This window comes from Ixodes scapularis, unplaced genomic scaffold (genome assembly GCF_016920785.2).
Source record: "Ixodes scapularis isolate PalLabHiFi unplaced genomic scaffold, ASM1692078v2 PGA_scaffold0__279_contigs__length_252992795, whole genome shotgun sequence".
Lineage (NCBI taxonomy): Eukaryota > Metazoa > Arthropoda > Arachnida > Ixodida > Ixodidae > Ixodes > Ixodes scapularis.
In genome coordinates, this window is record NW_024609835.1 from 111,435,299 (window position 1) to 111,461,480 (window position 26,182).

The 26,182-nt window shown below is 44.3% G+C and overlaps 1 protein-coding gene across 1 annotated transcript in view; it reads left to right on the forward strand.

Moving 5' to 3' along the window:
• LOC8037599 (serine proteinase stubble) overlaps nucleotides 1-26,182 on the forward strand; it is a 141,460-nt gene that overhangs the window by 65,749 nt on the left and 49,529 nt on the right. Inside the window, 1 exon segment of the mRNA XM_042292653.1 lies at nucleotides 25,225-25,300. Coding sequence (XP_042148587.1) covers nucleotides 25,225-25,300 — 76 coding nt within the window.

Here is a 26,182-nt window from a genome sequence, read left to right on the forward strand (position 1 = left end):
GCTCGACTCAGGGCCGCCATAATGAGATGCAGGCGACGGAGGAACTATTTGCTTCCCTGCTTCAGGGACGAAAGTTTCTTCCTTTCTAAAGGAACATAGGTTACAAGACCGTTCCTCCCCTTACGGAGGACTATCGATACCCTTTTTTCTAAGAGTGTACCTTGTTTTTCTTTTTTTGTGTGTTAACGCCAACAATTTTGAACAAAAGCAAGAGAGGATACTGCAGGAATAAGGGCACGTTTTCGTGGCCGGTGTGGCAATGACTTTCGTCTGTCTTTAGTTATGCACCATGGAGGATCAGCCTGCTTCCGTGAAGCCGACGTAGAGCCCGCCCGCTCGCCTGCTAACGCCGTCATCCGAGACCGGCTCACTCAGATTTGCGTGGAAATAACATAAAGTTCTTGATTTCATCATGCTTGTTTCCACCTTTCCCTTTCCATGGTACTGTGGGCCGCTCAGTATGGGTAACGGGTCTTTGACCTGCATCAAAATATTTAGACCGGTATTTCTTTTTGTTCTCTAATGTATCAATTCCGAACATCTGAAGTCAATCGATGTGCTAGCTCTTATAATGTGAGAATATTTTACGCGATTCAATACAATTCGGCGACAATAGTTCTTGGTGACCTAGATCACTGCATGCAGTAGCGGAACTGGAGGCCAGGTCCAATTCCCGCTGTCGTATTGATTGTATAAAGACCTGTTTTGAGCGCCAATGCATGCTCGTGGGAAATCCGTGAGCGACGTTGGACAGTCACGGGGAGTGTGGTGGCGTCACAGTTAAACGTACAGGGAAATGGTGTTGCAGCCACTAGCATTGTTTGGTGTTGTCGCCGCCTTGTGCTTCAGAAAACGTGACTACAGGACGTCCGGCGGAAATATATAAAATTTGTTGTGTGGGTATATTCTGAACATATTAAATGGGAAAAAAGGCGTTTCTGGTTTAGCTGTATTATAGCGGTGCCATTTTTGTACCTCACTCGCGATACACTCTACAACTACCATGACGTCAAAGTTACCCAATGGTGTCCCTGACGGAGGTTCGGTCTAGTTATGTTACCCTTTCGATTTTGGTTATGAATTATCTGCAATATACAATCATTCCTCTGGACGGTGTATTACTACGGTAACTGAACCGCGTTTCCAACTGGTTTAGCGTCCTATCCCGCCCATACATCGAAAGATGGTTACCGATGTGGCAACAAATGATTTAGAAAAGTCGGAGTGTCATGCTGTCGAATGTAGCGTTTTTATAGGTTGGTGGTAGGAATACTTTCGAAAAGCACGAGAGATTACGAGTGTCGCTCTAGTCGTGGCGTCCCAGCTCCTCGCTGCTAAAGTTTCCGTGGACAGTGGAATTGGAGAGTGACCTGCAGCAGTACACGCGTGTGCCACATCTCCCGCTGCTGGCATACCGTTAGGATCGCGACCGGGTATAGCGTGACACTTTTATGACGTCATCAAGTGGAAATCGAGAGACCAGTTTTTAAAGCGATAGCAATCTTCAGCTTGCCCCACGTCCCCCCTCCCCCCCCACACACACACATACACACTCCCGATATCATAGACATTTCTTGATTCCCAATGCGCAGTTTTCCTGTAAATTTAGCGGAAACATTTACGTCACGTGACCTATACACCAATTAAGTTTCCCCGCTAAATTTAGCGGAAAATTTGGTGTCACGTGACCTGGCGTCACGAGACCTACAAACTAATTCAGGTTCCCCGCTTAATACTGCGAAAAAATTGACGTCATATGGCCTATGCGCTACCACACTTTCCCGCTAAATTGAGCTGGAAATTTGATGCGACTTGACCTGATGTCACGGGACCTACAAAACAATTAAGTCTCTCCCTAGCGGAAAAATCGACGTCACATGACCTATACACCAATTCAGTTTCCCGGTTTAATTTTGCAGGAAATTCGATGTCACGTGACCTGACGTCACGGAACTTACAAGCCAATTCAGTTTCCCCGCTAAAATTAGCAGAAAAGTTTACATCACCAAATCAGTTTCCCCGCTAAATTTAGTGGAAAAATTTATGTCACACGACTTATACACCAGTTCAGCTTCCCCGCTAAATTTAACGAAACATTCGATGTCACGTGACCTGACGTCACGGGACCTACAGACCAATTCAATTTCCCCGCTAAGTTTAGCAGAAAAATTGACGTCACGTAATCCCACATCAACCTCTAGGGCTCAAGGCCCTAGAGGTTGTTCTTGAGGTCGTCCTAGACGCCGTCCTTGACGCCGACCATCGCCTTGTAACGAAAGAAGGAGGTAAATATGACGAATGCTATTCCCATTCATAGACAACCAATTAACAATAGTGGTTCCTGCAGCCAATTTTTTGAACATGATAAACAGACCAGTCGAAACGCTATCTATTCACCATGATATTACCGGCACATTTGAAAATTGCATATTTCCTCGTGTCTTGGGGCCATTCCCTTCAAAGCGTTCATTCAACTCGAACCCGAGACAACGACCCCTCAAGCATCCTTCCAGAGCAGGCCCGGGAAGTCCGTACCATTCCTCTTCCGCGGAGATCGCTGTCCGCTCTCCATAAGTCACCGGTGCCCCCCTGCCGGGCTGTTTGTAGCTATCCGAGTGGCGAAACCGAGTCCCCAGCAAGATAAAGAGGCAACGGCACACTTCTTCAGGCCCCGACGACAGGTCCGGCAGCCGCCTAACCGCCTGGCCCACACACGGACACACGTCCTGCCTCCCAATGGCGAGCCCGCCTTGTGTCCCCCCGCGCGGCTTGCTGGTTTTCACCGCCGTCATCAGCATAATATTAACATTTGCTTGCGGTTTCGCGGACCCGGTCGACAAAAGGCGCGGTGGCTCCTTTCTCGAGTCGGTCCGAGTGTGCCGAGCCGGCACGCGGTCACCGAACTTGGGCATCCTCGTTTTTGAAGGCACGCATCGCTCTTGCGTTGCCGCCGGTCGCCACGCTCACCTTGTGCCAGCGCCACGAATGAGGAGGCAACCGGAGCATCTCGCTGACAAAGGGGTAGAAAGAGAGAGGTGTAGAAATTGCCGGAGGTGACAGGCAGCGCGGACGAAAGTTGGAACGCTTCTTGGATTCTTTGCTGAGACCAAAAAGGTGTGGCGAAAAAAGGGTAATAATTTTGTTTTATTATTATTTCGAGGCACGAAGCAGCGTTTCTATAAATAGCTCTCTTCGCGAAGAGATAAGCACCAAGACCTTACGCCTTACTGCGATAGACTGTGCAACAATGTTCCATTTGGTATAATTTCTACAACGGCCGGGTCGGTCGCTCCACCAAGGCAAGGCGCCGGCCCAAGAATTCCTAATTGGCGGGTTCGAGTCCCGGCCGAGTTGCCCGCAACCTGACTAAAGCTTATTACGAAGAAGCCTTGCAACCAAGATTTTTATCGCGTGTCAACAGATTCCCAAATGGTCGAAATGAATCCTCAGTCCTTCGCTGGGGCGTTAGTTTGACAGGAAAACCCCCGAAAAATTTACTGGAGTATTTCGGTTCAGGTATCCAGCAGTATTTTCTATATTGCTCCAAGACATGCGGCATTTGCTTAAGGCATTCACACAGCACGAGGAACAACACCATAACAGAACAGCAGACGACAAAACAGCACACGACAAAACAACACGGGACAAAACAGCACTGTCAAAACACCAGAGCGATAGAAGAGCATGTGCGAAAACATCACGCAACAAAACAGCACAGCAACAAAACAGAACGCACATAAATGCAGGTTGTTTTAAAGCGTTAACATTACGGGCGACATTGCAGAGATTTCGACCACGTACCCTATCGTCGCCGCTACGAAAAAACCCTTCTCGTCGTTTTTAGCGCGAGTCCAGGGAAATGTGGTTTTCCCAACTTCCCTGGAGCGACGAAAGGAATCTTCTGTGTCGTCTGCTTAAAAGAGTTGTTTTCAGACATTACTCGCGTTATGCAAAATCCCACCTTGCCAGTACCCAGCTGCTACACCTAACGTTGGATGAGAATCACCGAGCACTGGTGGCGCCGTCAGTAACATCCCGGCGGCTATGAGAATTAACCACGCCGAACCTTTGTCCTAAGGTACGGGATGGCACCATTCCACCCGCATTGCGTGACTGTGCTACAGCTATCGCTTTCGTTTCTTCGCACATTGTGGGCGCAATGTAGTACGAGTTTTTTTTTTTTTTTTGTCGCTTTAGGACACATAACGTGATATCCCCCACGCTTCCCAAGACCAACAACAGCGTAGAAGCATGGCACCGGAGTATTCAGTCTTTGCTCGGGCTTCAACATCCTGACCTGTACCGGCTCATCGAGGCCTTGAAGACCGAGCAGTTCCTCACCCAGAAGAAGGTGATCGACGGTCAAAGAGGATGCACCCAATCAAGTTAAAAGCCACACGCGAGAAGCTCCCAAAGACTGCGAAACGTCCTGTCCGAGTATAACACACCACCCGTCATTGGTACATTTTGGCTGACACTTTTCTTACTGCATGTAAGCTACATGTAAAACGAGAGTGTATGTCAAATAAACTATTTTATTAGCCGTTCCACTAATCTCGTCAATTGTAGTCTTCATTCTCCCTTTTGGGTAAATAGGGTGCCGCATTCGTATCGATATAAAACGTTAACGGTTTAACAATTAATCAGCCATTAAAATGACGGCAATTAGCTTTCCGTCATTGGCTTTCGGTGGGAAGGTTTTATATTGCTGAACATGCGCGAAAAACTATAAGTAGGTAATAGAATATAACGACTCAGGTAATAATATAAAGTCAGATAACGGTAGATGATAAAATGTAATGGAAATACAGATGTTCTGCTGAACACGTTAGCAGCAAGTACTTAATTTAGGGGCGTGGTGCTAATAATGTGTCCTACAGTGAAAAAACAGCATGTATTTACGTGCGTGCTGTTTCGTTGCTGTGCTGTTTTGTCGCTGTGCTGTTTTGTCGCGCGCTCTTTTGGCACATGCTCTTTTGTCGCTTTGCGTATTGACGCCGTGCTGTTTTGTCGCGATCTGTTTTGACGCATGCTGTTTTGTCGCTTAAATGTTTTGACGCGGCGCTGTCCTGACGTGGTGCTGTTGTGACGCACGCTGTTTTCACCATATTGTTTTTTTTTCGCGTGGTGTTTTGTCGTGTGATGTTCTGTCGCGTTCACACGAAGAACGTTCAAATAAGAATAAACGAATAAAAACGAACAAATATGGCGCGGCTTCTTTCCAAAGCGCCCCAAATAGACACTTGACCGCATATCCAGCCACCCCACCGTGTAAAGAATTCCGTTGTATTGCGGTACCCGTATCTCCCCTGATACACCAAGTTGTAGGTACATCATAAAGTTTTGAAATACAAATATGACGATGCTTTCAAAGGTTGTAGATAAATAATAATCAGCGCGTATATTGTGGTCTTTTGTTTGTTTTTTTACAAAATATTTTTAGCCGAGCATTACAATTAAACGTTTTTTCTCAATCCCATTTTAGAACATACAATATGAACTAAAAATTAAATAATTTTCAAAAAGATATAGCAAAACTGCAATTTAAGAGTAATAATAAAAACGGCCGCGAGCAGGTATTTTTTTAATATTGTTTTAATTTTGTTAATTGATCTCAACATGCCAATGAGACTTCGTACCGGGATGTCAACAATGTGCATTTTAATAAATACGAACTAGAACCTATGTTCAATCAAAATCATCAGGAAGGGATCGGTGCAAGAAAGGGCCGCGCTTCTATGGTGTTTTTCGGCAGACTATATCCAAATGTTACAGAAATTCGAGTTTTTCTATTGATAGGGTGAAACTTTTCAGCAACGGGCTTTCGGCTTGAAACTCGGGTTTCGGAAAGTTCCAGAAGAGCGGCCGAATATGAACCGTTTTGTGTAGGTTTGAATTGTTTCGGAGATTTGCCGGATGGCATGGTTGAGCGTTGCATGTTATTGTAACTGGAAATTTTATAAACCGCATGAGATAATGAAAACATTAGCCAATAAACTTTATTTATTAAATTAAGTTTCTCAAGTATTTTGTGGAGTTTTGGAAGGATATGCCAGGGTCCGCAGCTACCGGCGACGCTCAAAGCGTTTTATAATTCACAACCGGACGTAGTTTTATAATCACGCGACCTTCTCTTCAGTTCGCTCATTTCTTTTGAGAGGCATTGTGAAGACGACCAGATCGCTTCAAGGATGCGTATGACTTCTATGAGAGACAGTTTTCCAAAGTGCGCCTCTGGACGCTGTGGAACCTCTGCACGAGCACTCGTGCAGCGGGAGCAAAAGTAGTAGCAACGCGCTAGCGCTACTTGCACGTTCCGCGGTGTCGAATGGTGAAATAAATGTTAATGCATCTATAGATTATAATCACCGTCGCTTCACAAGGCTCCTTCTTGGCGCAGTAGTTTAGCGTCGATTTGACAATAGTGGGACCTGGGGTTCGATTCTGCTTCGGGACGCTCGAACTTTTTTGTGCTTTCTCTTATATTTACCTTCTTATATCACTCGCGCGCGTGCGTATTCGTTTTGTTTAACAAAGCAAAATTTTACCAGGTGGTCTGCTGAAAGAAATGCTGCCACATTTGGAGATCTACCTAGTTAAGCTCCGATAATTTGAGGGGACAACCGTCGAAATACAAGCACCACACCGCGCTAACACAGCCGACCCGTCCACACAATATTGTCGACTCCGCTACCTCCGCGGCTCGGCTCTGTCGTGGGAGCTAGATGATGTAACTACATTCCAGCGAAGCATCACTAACATGCGTTAGATGCAAGTTGGTAATCCTTAATTTAATTTGTACTATATTCCTTCACGTTTTTACGTAAGTATTAATGTTTGCGAAGTTATTTCGTAGTTTACTTTATACGCTGGCACAAAACGAGCCGTATGGAAATCTTTCATCTGGGGGGCATATCAAACACTATATGATTATATACGGCGTATATAGAGCCTTGTGTGGCTTACCTGGCGTATATACAGCCTTATTTGGCAAATATAAAGCCTTCTCTGGATTATATACAGCCTTATCTGGCATATATACATCATTATCTGAGGTAAATACCCAGAGATCTGGCGTATATACAGCCTTATATGGCGCCCGGTTTTCAATATTATAGAGAAGTATAAAAAAAAAAGAAGTAATAAAAAGGTGCTTTGTTAGCAAACTGTAAATGACTCACTGTTCACGAGCTAAATATTAGCACAAATAATCCCAAACTTCATCTCTGTCAAGCTTAAGTTTGGGATTTTTGTATAATTTGCACGATTAATTATTTCGAAGTGTTAATATTAGACCATTTGCCAAATCCCCCAAGCGCCCCACCCACTACTCGTGGAATCATAGGAACGGTGCTTCTTCAGCTTGCTAGTGATCAGCAATTTTGAGGAATTCCATGGTTACACAGTTCTGAGTGGAATTCGGAGTCGCCCTGAACACGCGTCGTATAGAACCCAAGGACCTGTCATAAAACTTATAAAATTTCTCGTCAATGTCAGCTTTTTCGTTACTGTGCATGCTGTCCACTCTTAAACCTGGATGAGCTGCAGGCATTTCTTAATTATTATCATTCTCGTGCAGCTTCAAAGACGCCGATATTAAGTTAGAAACGTTAAAAATGCAATGAATAGCCCCGCTGACTCCGAGCTAAAATGTGGTCCTGGTTGTGATTTCTCGGCTTTTTAAGCAATTGCTGCTAAAGCAACAATTACGACAAATATAATATTGTAAGACATTTATGTGGCTCAGCCAAGTTGAAAGGTCGATCGTATGCACAGTATAATGAGCGCTGGCACTGACGAGATAGATCGACTGAATAACTTATTGGCGCCCAGAAATCAAAGAGGAAGGTCGAGGAACCGCTAGGGGGATCCCCTTCCAACCTCCCCCCCCCCCCTTGGACTCCGGTGGCGTCTTTATACAGTTGGACGACTTTGGCTTGTACGTGGGTGTCGGTGCTACACTCCCAAACCATGTGTTACACTCAAATCTGCATAACCATAGAACTGGACGAAATTGCCGATCACTATGGAGCTGAAGGAACATCGTTCCCATGATTCCTCGAGTGCGGGCCGGGGCACTTGGGGGATTTAGCAAATGGTTTAATAACAAATATATGAAGTCTGATTTCAGGCTTGTGTGCTTCTTTTGATATGCCTGGCCAGATCTGGAATTTCCACACTTAGCCAGATCTGGGATTTCCATACCTGTCCAGGGATATCAAAGTATATCTTGCATTATGAGGCTATATCTGGCAGACATATTATACAGGTTATATGTGGCCAATTTTCGATATGTGCACTATCTGAAATATTCAGATTTGGCCATATATAAATTTTTAGTAAAAAAAACAATCTTTTTTTAGATCCTGATATTATAAATGGACAGATTAAAATAACCTTTTGACTGTAACAAATGTCGAATAAAATGAGGCTGCTGTCCTAGACTTTTGTGACTTAAAACATTCCGCAGTGAAAGATTTAAGGTCCTGAAAATTACTCCCCAATTTCAATTTTTAAGTAACAGCTGGTGCTGCGTTTTCACGGAGACATTACGCATTAGGTGGCCCCAAACTTAGTTTTTATTTTTTGCCAGGCGATTTATTATTATGTCAAAACACTACCCAATCGATGTCTTGCTACAGAGTCACGTGTATTTAAAAAAAAAGTAAAAAAAAAAGAAGTTTTTCCTTGAAACCGAAGCCGAAAGTGAACTAGGGAGAAAGAAGAAATATATCCGAAGAGAGAGTTAACAAAAGTCACATGGCTCTGCAACTTTTTTTTTCAATGAACATAATTGCAGATTTTTAGAAGCCACAAAAAATGGGTATCATATTTACTTTCGTTTTTTTAATATGTAGTGTGTGCCTTCGACGACCCGCGACTTTGATTATATTTGGTGGCTGTGTCTAAACCATAAAAAAAGGCACGTGACCTCGGAGAAGAGAGGGAGCGCGACTCAAACTGGCCAGTTTTTGATCGGCGGTTTCCGGGTTGAAAGAAAATGAATTTCGAGTCGCAAATTGTGCTCTGGGCAGTTGGGCTCTAGTATAACAAGTACAAATAAAAACCTTGGCGAGCTTAAGTACCGTATCAGTGTCCCTTTAAGTATATGAAATCACATATCAAAGCTTCCTCTATGAAAGGCTACGGCAAACTATGGTATAAAAATAATCGTATTGAAGCTCAAACAAAAATAAGATTTTTGATAGATCATCTTCTGCGGATTGCGCGACCTGTGAGCGAATGCTCAATCTGTGCTCAAGGTGGCGCCACAAGCCACTGATCTCTTTATTCTCTACTATAGGGGGCTGGATGCCACCTAGCCACTCTCCCAGCAGGGCGCAAATGGAACCACTGGAACTTGGACGCTTGTCCCGGAAGTGAGGCATCCTTTGGGCTTTATAGTGCATTCAGTCAATGTTTTGGTCCACGCCTTCTCGCTTTCTTGAGTGGCTTCCCAAAATAATTCTCTTGCCTGCATGTAGTGTCATTGCCCAAGAAGCAGGACTAATATTTTCTCAAGTTAAAAAAAGTGAAAGCCGTTTACAACTCCCTGTAATGCCGAATTGGAGCGCAGCTCTTGAGGAGGAGGGAAGGGTGCTGGGGGGTCACGTGACCTTGGGGGGTCACGTGACGGTGACAATGCCGATGAGATCATCAGTGACGTCACTGATGACGTCATCCGTGACGATGACGACGTGTATACCGATGACGTCATTAGTGACGTCACTGATGACGTCATCAGTGTTGATGACGATGCGGATGCCGGTGACGTCATCAGTGACGTCACTGATAACGTCATCAGTGATGATGATGATGCGGATGTCGGTGACGTCATCAGTGACGTCACTAATGACGTCATCAGTGATGATGACGATGCGGATGCTAGTAATGTCATCAGTGACGTCACTGATGACGTCATCAGTGATGATGACGATGCGGATGCCAGTGATGTCATCAGTGACGTCACTGATGACGTCATCAATGATGATGACGATGACGATGCGGATGCCGGTGACGCCATCAGTGACGATGACGTCATCGGGGGCCACCTGACCTCGGCAGGGGGTCCCGTGACCTTGGGGGGTCACATGACCTCGGGGAGGGGGTCACGTGAACTCAGGGGAGTCACGTGACTTTGGGGGGTCACGTGACCTCGGGGAGGGGTAGGTTACGTGACCACGATGGGGGGCCACGTGCCCCCCCCCCTTCCTTCCCGAGGTCACCTGACCCCGGGGAGGGCCCGCGCGGTGCATTATGGGACATTTACCATAATGCACCGCGCGGTTACGCCGACGCCAACGCCGCTCAAGCCGGAAACGGGCGCCTAAGAGCTGCGCTCTAAAACGAAAAATATTATAAACATAGAAATAAAACAGCGCAAACGAACACGAGGATATTAACAGTTTTCACTATGTTCGTACCAACGCTCAGAGCAGTTGGAAAGCCTGTTAACCGCTCACTTCCAGGAGTAGCCGCTTACTTACGGTCAGGGGCGAATTGATTGGTCAGGCTTGGAAGAGGGGGGGCTGCCCCCCCCCCCCCCCCCCTAAAATCTACTTCTGCTTATGGTGGCTGCATGCTTGCGTGCTCAATGGGCCATCCGACCCTTAAAGGAGCGGTGCAACGATATTCAATTGGAATGTTTTTCACTTTACACGAGCTCAATGGCACTAGTGGGACTCAAGGTTACTCGCATGCAACACCACTGACCAAGAAACTCTTTTGTTGCGGTGCAATTTCAAGGACAAAAGCGATCATTTTCATTTATTCTCTCCTTTACAAATTTTGGTGACGTAACGTAACGCAGTACACCCCAAGTGACGATATTTGAATGTGGTTCATAGATTGGACCCGAGCATTGCGTGGGCACTCGATTTGGGCTCGTGATAATTACTAGCTCGAAAAGCATTCGGGTAGTGGCCCGTGTCCAATCGCTGCAACGACGACAATAGCCGAGCCATAACAATTTCTGGAACTCAGCGCGTGTCCTGTGCTTTGCCAACCCCAGCGCGTTGCTATGATCAACATTGGCGGCATATAATCGGCTCCAGATCACGTGGCCGCTTGTTCTGACTGCGAGTTGAGGAGGTGAACTCTGCTCGTTTTTCTTTAATTTTTTACGGAGACTTCTACTGCCGGGGGGGGGGATACGAACGCGTGTTTTATAGGTCATTAGCGAAAGGGATACGTTTTGAACGGTATTCGCGCAAAGTACAAAAATTGTTGCGTCGCTCCTTTAAACGAGACGAGTGGCCCAGGTTCCCGCTAGCAACGCAAAGCTTCTGCGCACCATCACAAAAAGTTCTAAAAAAAAAAAAAAAAAAAAAAAAAAAAAAAAAATCACCAGCTTCAGATTTTAGTTACGATAAAAAAAAGTCTCGAACGAAATAAATTAGATACTTTAAAAAGTCTAATGCCAATCAAAACCAAACATTACTTAAAAATCGACAAGAAGCTCACGGGTTTCTCGTTGACAAGACAAACTCCTTATTTGGAGCGGTCGTTCAACAACTGTCCCAATTTCGACCTGAATACTTGATCATTTATTTTCTCTACTTACATTCCTTGCAGCCTTATCTTTGCGAATAAAATAGTTGTTAGGCAAACAAAAAACAAGAAAACTCGGTCGTAACACGAGCTCCGACGCTCTTGGCCCGTCTGGGTCTTGTTCTTCCTTCCGAGAAAACCTCGACGGTTGCACTAGCTTGATAAACGGCTTTGGGCGCACGCTGGGGATCTCTCCTCGATAGCGTGCCTGGCTGCCAGCATGCGGAGATCGTGGAATTAATTAGCGGTCAGCGGCAGCTCGCGTCAGACGGAAGTACGACTTGGAACTTGTTCTTTGGTATCCCGTTGCAGTGGAGGACCCGTTTAGGGCGGAGATTAGACACCCGTTATTTGACAAACGCTTCCCGTTTTATCTGGAATATTGCCTCACCCGGGGCGTGAAACAGACACGACTTTTCGGGCGTCGCGTTCATTCAAACCGCCGGTGGGAAGTTCGAGGTTTGAAGCGATGTTGCCGAGTCACTGAGGCAGCGTGCCATCTGTTTTTATTTCCCATAAGTGGGACTTACTGACGCCCGGTGGCGGTTAATACCGGCGGCTAAAATAGCAGAATCTTAAGAGTTTTCGGCTACCTAACCGGCTCAGAGGGCCGGAATCGCCTTATAGGTTCCAGCCGGTTCCACTCAAAAAACATCAACATTGCCTTTTTTTCATTTTCACTTAACATGGTTTACTCAGAAATAAGTCTAGATAACGCTCCTATAGTACACAAGTGCGTTAATTTCTCTACATTTCAAGCCTCTCCCCCCTTTTTCCGTCTGCGGAATAGGATTATAAAAATCGAAGGGAGGACGGAATTACGGCTGTCATTTGCCTGTCTCTGCGTCAACTACGTTGTGCTCAATGCTGGCATAGCTTCCAGAGTGCTCTAACGCTGTTTAAGTCTGAGAATTATTAATATGTACGCTAGAGGTTCAGCGCTGGATCTAACCTTTACAGGGAGGTTCGGTTTCAAATGGAAGCGGCCAGCGACCAGTCTACGTTTGCGATGCTTCCAATTCGAAAAGGGGCGTTCATTCTAGCCATTCGCCGGAGAATAAACCAAATAAACTTTGTTGTTAGGGGCGTTGTGAATAATAGGTAACTTTATTAAAATTGTAGAAATATTTTTTGTTAAAGTATTTTTTTTTTAAATTTGTATGCAATATTTAATTTCGCAGTATTTCTTGCTTAAATATATGTTCCAGAGCAGGTCTGTAACTACAAGCGACGAACCTAAGAAACTATAAAATTTGGAAAGAACGCTGTGCTTGTTCAAAGTGCGTGAACAACCTGATGACGCTACTATTAAAACTTCTCGAGATTTATATATAACTATATAATAATGATCTAGTCTAGAAGCTTTGCAAGCGGTAAAAAAGAACACATACACTAGTAAAAGTACGGAAAAAAATTAACACTTTATATTTTTTTTTAGTATTTGAAATACTGAATCGCTTTTATCGGACGCCAATATTTTTTTTTTGACCAATCTGTAAAGCTTTTGAAAATGAGGATAGTATGTTTTAAGCTACTATGACAATAAAAAAATGCATTATTGATCGCAGATCGCTATAATTGCTTGCCTTTCACTTCATTTTGAAAATCTACATGAACGGGTAGTATACTGATCCAGTATTCCTGCGTGCTCTTGCCATCTCTTCTGACTTCCGTGATGTCCTTCGTTGCTTTGGCATAAAAATATTTCCTGCACAAAACCTCTTTTGCGGTGTTCGCGCTAACAGTGTCGGACAGTGTGCGCAAATGCATGTGTGAAGTTGACTTAGCACTATGTTTAATGCCATACATTTGGAGAGAAAAAAAGGAACACAGTAACTGACTCATACTTTCATCTACGAAACTTAAAGATATTCCAGGCTATTTATTTAGTACATCAGAATACTTTGCAATGCTCTTATAATCAAACCCAGGTGACAGCTCAGGTTTTGACTGGTTGCAATGCCGCCTGCTTCAATTTGAAAGCGCACACTGGTTGGACCGCTAGCGTGGATTATAATAAACCTATGATCCAAGCTACTTCCACGAGTACGTCGCTTCAAATAATGGTTGGCTGTGTGGAAGTCAAAAGAAGCAGAAGTGAGATATCTCTTGTCCTTCTTATAGACAACCTTGTGACATGGAGGCTGGCAGTGAAGAGACTTCTGGTTCAGTGCCGACAGCTATTAGGCGTATCCGCAGTTTTCTGGCCAACGGCCAGCAAGGTATTTCACCGAATGGTTTATTAACGCTCCACAAGGGCCTCGTGAAGTCGAAGATTCTTTATGTGATTCCCTTTGTCACCGTTCGACAGCCCCAACTAGACGCCCTTGAGCGTTTTCATCAAGTTGCATTACGACTATGCTTGGGACTTCCACCATACTTCAAAGACATGCAGACGCTAATGGAGGCCCAAGAGCAGCCAATCTCTCTTCGACCAGAAAGAGCGGAGATGCATTACTTTACGCGAATGCACACCACCCCATCGGCAAATACATCCTATCCGATTTGCTCACACGACCATCATCAAAGCTTGGTCAATTAACAGCACAGTTTCAATGCGACATTGGAAACCCCGGAATACTCTACATCCCCTACCCTCCACACTTCACGCGCCTACCACTGTACGTGCGTCAGTCATTGCCAAACCTTCCCCAAACTAAAGATCTTCACCAAACTGTCGCTTGCACTGCTGCTGCCATGGCTTTCGAAGACAAATACTTTGAACATCTTGAAGTGCACACTCATGGCTCAGTGGACATAAAGAGGTAAGCTGCAACCGCGGCTTAAAAATATCCGCACTAACAGTTGAGTAAGCGGTTCTCCTGAATATTGAGACAACGCCTACGACAGCTAAGACGGTGGCAATCCTTTTAATTCTCAAGTCTCCACAGGAGAATGCTGCGACTGGAAAGACCGTTATCTTAACAGATTCCCGCGGTACACTAGATCACATCGCCGATAACGAGAATGCCCCCCCCCCCCTCCTTCCCTGGTAGGTCAGGAGACTGCGCACCTAACAAGAGAGCTGGAGAACGGCGGATGGAGACTCGTATGTGAGTGGGTTCCATCGCATTCTGGAATTCGTGGCAATGAGCGCGCGGGGTACCCTGGCAGCTGGTTCACATAACTTCCCGACAGTTACATACCTCTTGAGACGATTCCACGCGAGGTACATCTCATTGCGCGGGACCACAGAAGGAGGCATCCAGAGCCCGAAACAGCCAAGGTACGAAGTACAGGGGGAACAGCGCACCCGCAGAACAGTAATTCAAATCAACATATATACACACAAAAGAAAGAAACACTTACTCAGCGCTGACTGACAACTCTCTATATTTACACTTTCTCTTCTTCTATTTGTGCTATATGCAAGGGCCAGGGATAATAACTGGTCTTTTTTTTTCGTTTCTTTCAATATGATGCTAAATAGTGAACTAATTTGAAATTAATGTAAAGCTATGTAGACTAATTCTTTTTGTGACAAGGTGAAAGACGGACTACTAACGCATGTGCCGTTATGTTTCGCTATGTTCTCTGCCTCGATAATTTCTCTTGTGAGCCTGTTATGGTGCTTGCCAAGCACGCCGCAGTTACTCAGCTGCACTGAGCACCCACAGTCCCGACAGTGAATGCCTAGATGACCGGAGCTTTTGTTGGTGAATGTGTTGTTATGCTCTCGAAGGCGATCGTTCAGACACCTTCCGGTTTGACCTATGACAAAGAAGCCCATCATTGTGCCATATATTCATAATTTTTGTCACGGACTGAAAAAAGTAGCTAACCGAGTAAACTTGGAAGTCATCTTCTCAGCTCCTAACAAACTTCACAGCTTATGCAAGAAGGTAAATACTCCACCAATAACAACAGTTGGCTGCAAAAAGAAGCACAAGAACACCTTTGTCCCTTGTACAGAAAAGGTGGTCTACTCCCTTCCCCTCTCTAGTGGAAAGCTGTACATAGGTCAAACCGGAAGGTGTCTGAACGATCGCCTTTGAGAGCATAACAACACATTCACCAGCAAAAGCTCCGGTCATCTAGGCATTCACTGTCGAGACTGTGGGTGCTCAGTGCAGCTGAGTAACTGCGGCGTGCTTGGAAAGCACCATAACAAACTCACAAGAGAAATTATCGAGGCAGAGAACATTGCGAAACATAACGGCACATGCGTTAGTACTCCGTCTTTAACCTTGTCACAAAACGAATTAGACAACCTAGCTTTACATTAATTTCAATTTAGTTCACTATTTAGCATCATATCGAAAGAAAAGAAAAAAAAAAGACCAGTTATTATCCCTGGCCCTTGCATATAGCGCAAATAGAAGAAGAGAAAGTGTAAATATAGAGAGTTGTCAGTCAGCGCTGAGTAAGTGTTTCTTTCTTTTGTGTGTATGTTGATTTGAATGACTGTTCTGCGGGTGCGCTGTTCCCCCTGTACATCATGAGCAACCAACTCGCCCGAACCTCTGTGTTAACAAGGTACGAAACTTTATACCTGTTCCAGACTCCAAATTCACACGGAGAGATGCGACGCTCATAGACTTCGAACAAACAGCGCCTTCACATAGAAGACATTACAACGCTTTAGAAGGGCCTATCAAAGAAGCAGTCCCGACTGCACTGCGTGCGGAGATGTAGAATATATTGGCCACATCTTTCGTCATTTCTCAGAATACAACGATGCCCGGAAAGCACTCATGGAATCAATTCTGACGATGAGCTCACACGTGACAATGGCTAAAGAAATATTGTACCCAAAAGACCAACATCACGGACCGCCTCTAACGTTAACAACAAGTCGGCAGCAGAAGAGCTGTCCTCTTGGGAATACCTACGTGGTGAAAGTTGATGAACTCGTGACAAGTGATAATGATGCAAAACATGGGACACCTGTAGCGCCGCCACTTCGCGGCGACGCGTCGGACTGCTGTGCACCTTTGTGAAAGAATGTGGGACAGACATGCGTGACAGACGTCTTGGGTCTACCGGCGTCTGTTTTCTCATCTAGGGACCTCTTTGCATGTCTCCTTAACGAACTCTGCCAACGCACTGAATCCCCCCTTTTCAAGTCTTTCCCCCACAGGATTCTTTATGGGCGTGCTTCCGCATTCGCGGCCAAATAGTTAGCCAAAATAGTCCGCGTAAGTGTATCCTCTTTCGTATCTTCTGTATTTTATCTCCGACGCGCTCCCTTCCACTCATACCTACAAAACGATTTTTAGCTTTCGAAAAAGAATACTCACTAGCAAGACATATTTTGAAAATAGAATTTAACAATCAGATATCAGCTAATCCCAGCAATATTTAAAGAGCCTTTGCTTAAAACTATACTCAGTTTTTTTTTTTTTTTTTGTTAAGGCATATTTATTTAATGGGCTTGATGAGTGAGTTCCTTGACTCAAGTTCCCCAGTCGTAAAACGACATAACAGAATGGTTCGAAAGACCGATCACGCTAGGAGAAATTGAGAAGGCTGTTGTCGACCCACGCAGTCATAAGGCTTTAGGACCCGATGAAATTTCGTCAGAATTTTAGAAAACTTTTTAAACCCGTGACTGCACAATCCTGCATCACGTATTTTCTGAGCGCACACATTGGAAGAGCTTCCTCCTTCCTTTCTGAATACCAACACCGTTTTAATCGCCAAGTCTGACGACTCTGTAATACTATGCCGTGTCACCAACTACCGTCCGATTATGCTGTGTAGCACGGACAATAAAATATTCACCAAAATTCTCATGAGGTGGCTTCAACACGCAATTGATCAAATCCTTGAGTACCGCCAAACATGTGGTACTTACAAGGACAATAGTCAAGCACTCATATCGCACGATGTGTTGAGGAATGTTGCTCAGATGAAACGCGACAGTTTCTCATGCTCCAGATAGATCTCGGAAAAGCGTTTGTTAGAGTAAACCATGAGGTTCTTTGACACGTGTTGACAGATGCTGGAGTTGGGAAACTTATTTTTGATGGATCTAGAATGGCTTACAAAGGATGTTCTATAAAGCTTAGTATGAAACAGACTCTCACTACAAGTATACCAGTGCAGTCATCTGTCCAGCAAAGGTCCCCGTTGTAAAAATTACTATTCGCCCTATATCTGGAACCCTTTTATTTGAGCATTGCTAAAAGTGAAAACATACGAGGATTTAGTTTCAACTCTGTGAAGGCCACAGTTCTATCATATGCTGAGGACGTTGCTATATTTTGTTGTGACAGATAAAGCATTTCGGGGGCGGTTGTTTTAACCAAACACTTTTGCAGAGACTGTAGCTGCAGTGAACTGTTGAAAGTGCTCTGGATACTGGCGCATACATGGACGACGAAAGCTTTAGAATAAGAAAACATAAAGTGGAGTGAGGAACCTTGTAAATATCTTGGTGTGCATCTGCACCAATTTTGCTATAGCACATTTTATTTGCCTGCTGTGACTAGCGATTTTAAACAACGTGTTCAAGATGCAGTAAACTACTAAGTGGGCTAGTTGGTACACGTTCAAAAATGCCCATTTGTGATATCTCCATTTTTGCAAGAGAAAGGGCGTGGAACATTTCTCTTATTGCGAAAATTATGTATGTGCTGCAGGTACTTGTCCCCGGATGAATGTTCAAAATATCCACAGAGTGTGTGCTTTGTTTGTATAAAATTATGGATCAGAGCCGATAAGACGGGAGACCTTTTTTCGGAGTATTTCACTTGGTGGGATTGGTTTACCACACGTCAGGCAACTTGCATCATGTTTTTTTTTTCATTTTTATGGGACTAGAAACAACACTTTGTACGCACGATGACACAAACTAAATTAGGGTGCCAGTTACCACCCCTTCTGGCCTTATCGGTGATATCTAAATTTATGACAGCCTTAGGTTTTCTAAAAGAATCAGTCGACTCTTAAGCTGTTATGAACACGGTTTTCACGGAAATACCTATCTTTAGTGACCAGAAAAGAGCACACTAGAGCACTTTGGATACAAATTTTCTGGTCCCCTTTTATCGGGCATATAGTTTACTGATGATCTAGGTCAGGCACGTTTAGCCAGGATTTTGTTTCGGGGGGGGGGGGGGGGGGGGGGGGGGGGGGGGCGCTTTGACAAAATGCTCTATGAGGAGGAGGGGGGAGAGGAGGTCCCAGCAAAATAGAAGATTTCGCCCCCCCCCCCCCCCCCCCCCCGGCTACGTGACTGGTTCAGGTCAATGTACTCTGTTGGGTTAGAATATTTATACCCCCCCCCCCCTCGCAGTAAAAGCTTTATTTTTTAAGCTGTAGACCTTTCTAAAAAAGAGCGTATGGCCGGTGCCATTTCCAGTGTTCGTGCGTATGGCGCGTGCTTTGCTCGTTTTCCGGAGCGACGCACACGCGCGCGCTGAGCTGTGGATTTGTAAACACTGGAAAGGTCAATACAATAATACATTAACCGTGGAAGCATAAATGAAAATTCAAAAAAAGTTTTTTTTTTTGTGTGTGTCTTTTTTTTGTGTGTGTGTGTGTGGTTGGTCGACCCCTTATTGTGTAAACAGTCAGAAAGTGTTGAACACGTTTTCTTAAATTGTTCGGATTCTGTACCATTGTAAAATATCTTAAAGCGAACTTTAAAAAAATGATCTCCCTATTACGCCGCACTCCATTCGTTTCATTCGTGTCGACAAACATGATAAGGTTCCATACGATATTTTAGTGCTCGTTGCGCTTTTTCGTATTTAGAAATCACGTATGATAGTGAAACATGCAGGTATTAACCCCCAGCCTATAAATTTTCGATAAAATCATCACTCAAATTAAGAGCGTTTATGCTCCCGCAGAAATGACCCAGAGTGGGCGCCATAAGTAGATACTACCCCTTAGATGAAGTTCTAAGGTGGTTTCATGCTTTAACCTTTCACATGTAGTGTGTCTCAAGAACTGATGTAGAACTATGATTGAAATGTTTTAGTGTAATTTTCTGTATGTCAGTTACGTGTGTGGACGTAATTCTGAATTCTGTTTACATCGACGTTCGTGCGCCTCGATTGAATCGAGAGAGTAAGGAGCATGTGATCTAGGGTTTCAAATTGTGTGGAGTGTCTATTGTGTGAAATTGACATATGTGCAACCATTGTGTAAAATTGATTTACTCTGCATAATAATTGGTAAAAATAAAAATAAACCGCTTTAAAGAAGAAACAAACTGGTGGAGCGGTGGACCGTGGAGTAAACGACTACCGTCATCGTTGGTCGCTGGTTCAAATGCGGCTCAATGGACGGAAATTTGTTTTACAGAATCAGCGGCGACGACGGACACACCTGAGTGCGATCATATGATTGACGATGCAGCTGATTACGTTACTGAGATTTTTCGCGAAAGACGACCATGCAACTTCCTGGGGAGGTTTTACTATCAGCTGTCGCTGTAAAATGGCAGAAGCTCTGAAAAACATTAAAACCGACGAGTTTGAAGACTGTTTTGAGCATTGGAAGAAACGCTCCGACAGGTGTATTGCATCATGCAGAGAGCACATTAAAAGTGGCAAACGTTTTAAAGCGTAAATCTAAGTACACGATTTAGCAACAAAAAAAAAAAAAATCCGGTTTCTTTTGGGTTCCGCCTCGCACATTCCACTGATGAGTTTGTAAGGGAATGTGACTGCCCGGGTACGACACGCGCGTCCTGTTCGCCGAGCCGCTTCGTGTTGAATCTCTTGGCTCCCGAAGTAGGCAAGCAACCGAAGCGTATTTTACGACCCTTTGTCGGAGTCTTCCGGACACTCGCGTCTTAGACCAATGTCTTTGATTCATTACCCTCGTAGTTCCGTATACTCGTGCCTGGAGACGGGCGTGTTACGTGTACACTCTTGGCTGGTAGATGCGGCCGTGAAAGGAGAAGCAATGACCTTCGAACCTGCTCAAGGACGAACGAGGAAGCTCGGAAAGCCGCCGCCGATGAATGACGAGCATAATTATTTTTGTAAGCGATACTTTTATTAAAACAAATTGAAAGTGGAAAATAGTTTAGGGCTGGGCAGTTGATCGATTGATCTACCTATTAATGAACTCATGCTTTAAGCGCGATTAATTTTTGAACCGATCAATCCGTAAAGTTTTGACGTGCCAAAAGAAAGTAAAAATTACACGCTCTCACCATACAGACGTGGACGACTCCGGCTGTATGAAGGAAATACTTCAGGGGAAATTTCTGCCTAAAGTAAACTGTAGGGGCGATATTTGTAACTCCTGACAAGTGAAGAAGGTTACACGTGTCTCGGCCACTTCAACGCCGTTCGAGTGCACGTACGGCGTTGGAGAGACTATTGTGAACAAAGGAAATCGCCCATCTCAGAGACTATCAACGAACCCTTTGCCTAAGGCAGCTGATGTGTGAGTGTCTTTGAGCTTTTCTCAACTACACATCGGGGTTTATTCAAATTCAGAACTTTATATGTTATCACATCAAATTGAATGTGATATCACATGTTATCGTTTATCACATATACAGCCCCAAAAATTAAATTTTACTTTTTTTAATATTTGCGTGGAAATGAGCGAGGCCAATTAGTCTATTAGGTAATTGATGGAAGGGTGGCGATTTATCGGGTTGACATTTTTAAACGACGCCCGTTTTTATAAAGTGGTTATCATAATTTAGAATATAGAATGTGACAATTTACCTACGAAGCGTACGGGCGTGGACTTTCGATCATTATGTTTATTCTAGTTATAAAGTTAACACTCTTTACTTCTTCGTGGATACACTCTGCAGGGAACAAGAAAAATGCCAATGAGTGATAGATGTTTGAAGCTTTTATCGGTAGCCGTTTATCGGTAGATTGAAAGAATGATCAAATTCGAGTGAAAAAATAAAAGCATCATCTTGTCATCCAATCCTTCATAACTTGGTTGCTTCTTGAAATGAGTTGTGCGCCTGATGAAATTCACTTCAGGCTCTTTAGTGGGGTGAATTTATTTGTTCTTTTAGAGAACTAACACTTCAACGTAGAACGTTGTTTCTCGAATCGCGGTTGAAATCCTTCCCGCGAAAAGTATGTGCTTCGCACATAAAGCAGTGGTTAGTCTTTTCTCGTTATCTGCCAAAAGGCCCATTTAAGAAAATTACTACTGTTCGCTTTCTAGTAATTATGTCTCAGCTTTGCAAATTTAATGCTATGATTTGAATCAGAAACACTGTTTGTATTATCGAGAACGGCTAAATCAACTTATTTTATAAAAATATAACGTAGCTACACAGCATGTGACGGCCTTTCGAAAAGAGGATGAATTTGGGCGCATTTCTACGCTTGATTTTAGCTTACGTCCAGACGCAGCCGACGATACGAGCTAATGGGCCCAATCAAACTGTGCAAATAATTCACTGGGTTTTCTCTCTAAATGATTGGTTCATCGATAATTGAAGACGTGCGGAAACATAATGAGCACCATATTTGTGCGTGTTTGACGCGGTATGATAGCTCCCATCAGCTCGTGGCGTCGGCTGCGTCTGGGCGTGAGGTGAAGTGAAATAGAGGTTCCGGTGTTGTTTTTTTCAAAAGCCGCTCTCCTTTTTTTTTCCTCCCCACTCCCTTTCCCTTCCCCTTCCCCTCCTCCCCCCCCCCCCCCCTCCCCTCAACCCCCCGTTTTGGTTGCACACATCCTTCTTTCTTATGAGAGAGGAAAGCAGTAGCTGCGCGCATTGGCCACGGAGTACGACCCCTGGCGGGCGCATAGATTAGCTCAGATAGGAAACCGAAACCTAGGAATACGTTCAGATTGAGCATTTTTTCGGAACGCCGTAAAATGCTGCCCCTGCCTTGCATCTTCACAAAATTTGTTGATTTAGATGTTTTCGATGATGCAAGGGAAGTTTCTTATTGAAACCATAACTTTGAGGTTACTGAATAGAAGTGAATCACTCGCAAGTAATTACTAAACTAAGCATATCGAGCCTATTCATTTTCTCAAATGGGTCCTTTGGCAGAAACCGGTAATATCATAGAGCAGTGTTCCAAGCAGATCGGGGTTGTTCCGTTTTATTTGCGAATATATATGCGCCGAAATATACATAAAAATGGGATATGCAATGAACGACGCAACGTAAAATTGGAAAAAACGTACGCAAAAATGATGGAGTGGACGCATAAAAGTTGTAGAACTTGCATATTAATACCTAACGTAATTCAGTTAGAAACGTGGAATTACGCGTCTGCTTTCTTTGAACAAAAGAAGGGAATTCGAATTTCAGACTCTAATTGTTCCAAACAATTTTCGAGATCAAAAAAGCAGCAGAGAGCACGTGGAAATTACAGTTTCACTATGGATCTCTACGCCTGACTTTCCGATGCTTTTGATGAAATTGCCTTATATGAGAATTTACAAGTTAACACGCTGCCTGTCAATGCACCTTTTACCAGAAATTTCAAGCCCCAATTGGCATTGTCTCTACACTTAGACATTTCGCAACTTGTACAATAATTTGTTGTGTGAAACCTGAAGACTACAGCTCCGCTCATGCCGTTAGAGCAACCACCATCTAGTTTTTCTTTGCCATGACGGTCACTGTTTGGTAGCTGAAGTAATGCGACATTGACCCTATGTCACTAACTAAACCTGTAAAAAATATTCTGATGATGAATGCTGAGCGACTCATTACGGGAGAGGGGGGGGGGGGAGAATGCAGTCGGGCTAGCGCACTTAGATTGGTTGCTTTTTGTTAGGGTGGGGCGCCATCTCTAAAACTGCCATGAAACTTGGGCTCGCCGCTTCCAAACAACAAAGGTGACCAGCTGAACGCCACGGACCATCAGACGCCTTAAGCGCCTAGAGTAATCTTGAGCATCGCATTATTCCTAGATGACTCTCGGGACATATTTCTATACCTTATTTTTTATTGAAGATTTCGATAATAAACAAGTGACAATGCTCTAAAAATGAGTCAAAATGGCAGACTGTCAATTCGAGTCAGACGGTTCAACCACTGACGTCATTCTTCTTTTATGCCCCGCTTAATCTTACGATGAACCGCAGTGGACGCTATGAGCCACCTGAGTCAATCCACTGCTTCATGAGTGCTGCGTGACCATCAGATGAGGCGCCACGACGCGTAAGGGTATTGTCACGTGGTACGTACATAGTGCTGGGCTGACTGGGATGGATTCATGACTGCGGTGCATTGTGAGGTGAAACGAACAAGACCAGGAAACCGCCCATCAGATTTCCAAAGTCGGGGTGTGTGGCTAAAGCGAATGATGACGGTGATGTGTCAAGTTTTGGTACGCCTAAACTTTTATGACGTAAAAAAAGTCAAGGCTAAAGTCAGCAAACTCAAAGAAACATCAGTAGTTAGTAGTATTTGGTTGTAAAACATTGTTATTAGCAAGGCTATGCGAACAATGCCAGTGGTTCCAAGATGGAAATCCTAATTAAGCCAGGCCTAGGGGCAATGATATGGCCTAAAAAGGATATTGGAGTTCTTTTGTTAATTATACAGCTCACACTGTGGCGAAAAATGTATCGTAGGTGGTGCAATCATCCAACTTCAATTTAAAGACAGTTCCCGCACGTCCATATTATGATACAGTGTTGTCTCGTTAATATAGGCACCTTTGTCCAGCCCTCCCTCCCCCCCCCTCCCCTAAAGGAAAGAAATAAAGTGAGTTGTTTATAAGAATAAGATAAACGTATTTACCCAATTTGCCAACAAAATTTGCACACACAACCCCCCCCCCCCGGGCACTAGGTGTGTGCCCGCCGCTTGGTGTCGTCGTAAGGTGATAAATGTCGAAACCCCTTCATGTTCCAAAGGTATCGCAAAGTGCTCCGATGCACGAGGCACAAGTGACGTGCAGCCATTGGGAAGATCATGGCGGCACAGCGCAGCACTGAGCTAGATTTCAGACGCCATGTTCTTCCCAGAAGTGGTGCGCGGAACGTGTCTCGAGCATTTCCACAACAATGAATGGCTCCACTTTTCCCAGGATTGAGGGGCTTTGGAAAATGTCCATGACAGCTCGTGTGAACAGAATGAGCAATGAGTGTGCGCGCTCGCGGCAGTACTTGTGAGCATATATACTCCATTCATTTGGCAAAGAGTCAGAGACCGCGATCATGCTCAGCTGGTCCAGAGGTTTACGGGTCGATTTAACCCGTTGTAAAGTAGGGAATTGAGCTAGTTGGTACTTCAACATGATAGAACAGTGCACAGAACATGGATGAAGAGAAAAGAACAGGTAGAACGAAAGAGCGCTCTTTCGTTCTACTTGTCCTTTTCTCTTCCTCTGCGTTTTGTGCATTCTTTTATCATGTCAATTTAACTTAAAAACGATTACAATGAGCACGATGTTTTACATGGTTATTTTTCTAGCTGCGGTCGCATCTTTGAGACGCTCTTTGTTGCTGTCAATGAGTCACCCTCTGCATGCATGGTAGGTTAAGTAGAAATTAATTTTAAAGCAAATACACGTATTAAAAAAAATTGCTGGGCAAAAAAAAAAAAAATGTTGTTTAAACTTGTGTTTGTGCCATTCGACTGTTACTCCGTAGTTAAAGATATTGATTTTCATCATTTTTATGGCACTTTAACTGAAAACGAAACTTGATATTTTTAAGGTGAGCACCAATTATGATTACATCCGTAGCTTTATTTTTTGAAGCACTGGTACTACTGCGTATTTATTATCCTTTTTGTTTCTTTTTTCCCCTTTTTTTCAGGGCGTCCGGTGGCGACGAACATCACCCGTTCTTCTAGTATTCGTATTCACATTTTCAGTCATTTCCTTCGCCAAAGGTACGTGCAAACTCGAATTTGACTTTACTGCTGCGCATTTTCCCAGCCATTGAAATATGAGCTGTTTCTATAATGGACGCTACTATGTGATATGGCTTCATCAACCCTCTGAGCAAGGTGCGCGTAAAAGTAACTCAGTAAGATCGATTATGGTACAGATAGGGTACCTGCATCAGCCTCGCTAAAAAGCAAACAAAAATAAACTGAAACAAAGCTCTTATGTGAACACTGGAACGGTGATGTGTTATAACAACACCGAGAGAAATTGGGGGAGACAAAGAGACGAGATCCATGTGGTGACGTGCCAGCGCCGAGCTTTGATTGGAGCGATTAGAGGGTAGGCACAAGGGCTAGCAGCCTTTCTGTCTCGACCCACCGTCTGAACGCGTTCGAACACACAACGTCGGCGTCCGGCATTGGAACGCGAGACACTGTGCGGAGAACAGACGGCTATCTTGTTCGCTCTTCTTAGAGGGAGACAGAGCGACAACGGCAGCAAGCTTTAGGTCTACCGACTAATCATTCCAATCAGAGATCGGTGCTCTGATGTTCCCCGTGCGGTCTCGCCTCCTCCTCTCTGTTAGTTTCTTTCCGTAGAAGTGGAGATGCTCAAATTGGGGGAAGAAGTTGTCCCAACCGTCGCAGATCTCTCTCATTCGTTCCCTTGAGAGCATTTGGAAGCGATAAAATGAGAGATAGGAAAGACGAAAAAGAGTAGGAATAGTTGTGTGAACTACAAAAATACTTGCCGTGCTGAAGACAGCTAGGAAGATCGACAGCACTTGTTTGAAGCGTATATTACACAAACGACTGAGGATGCTTGGAAAAAAGCAATCGAAATAGAAAAAAATAATTCCTTAGGGATAACGTATATCGCCTGGG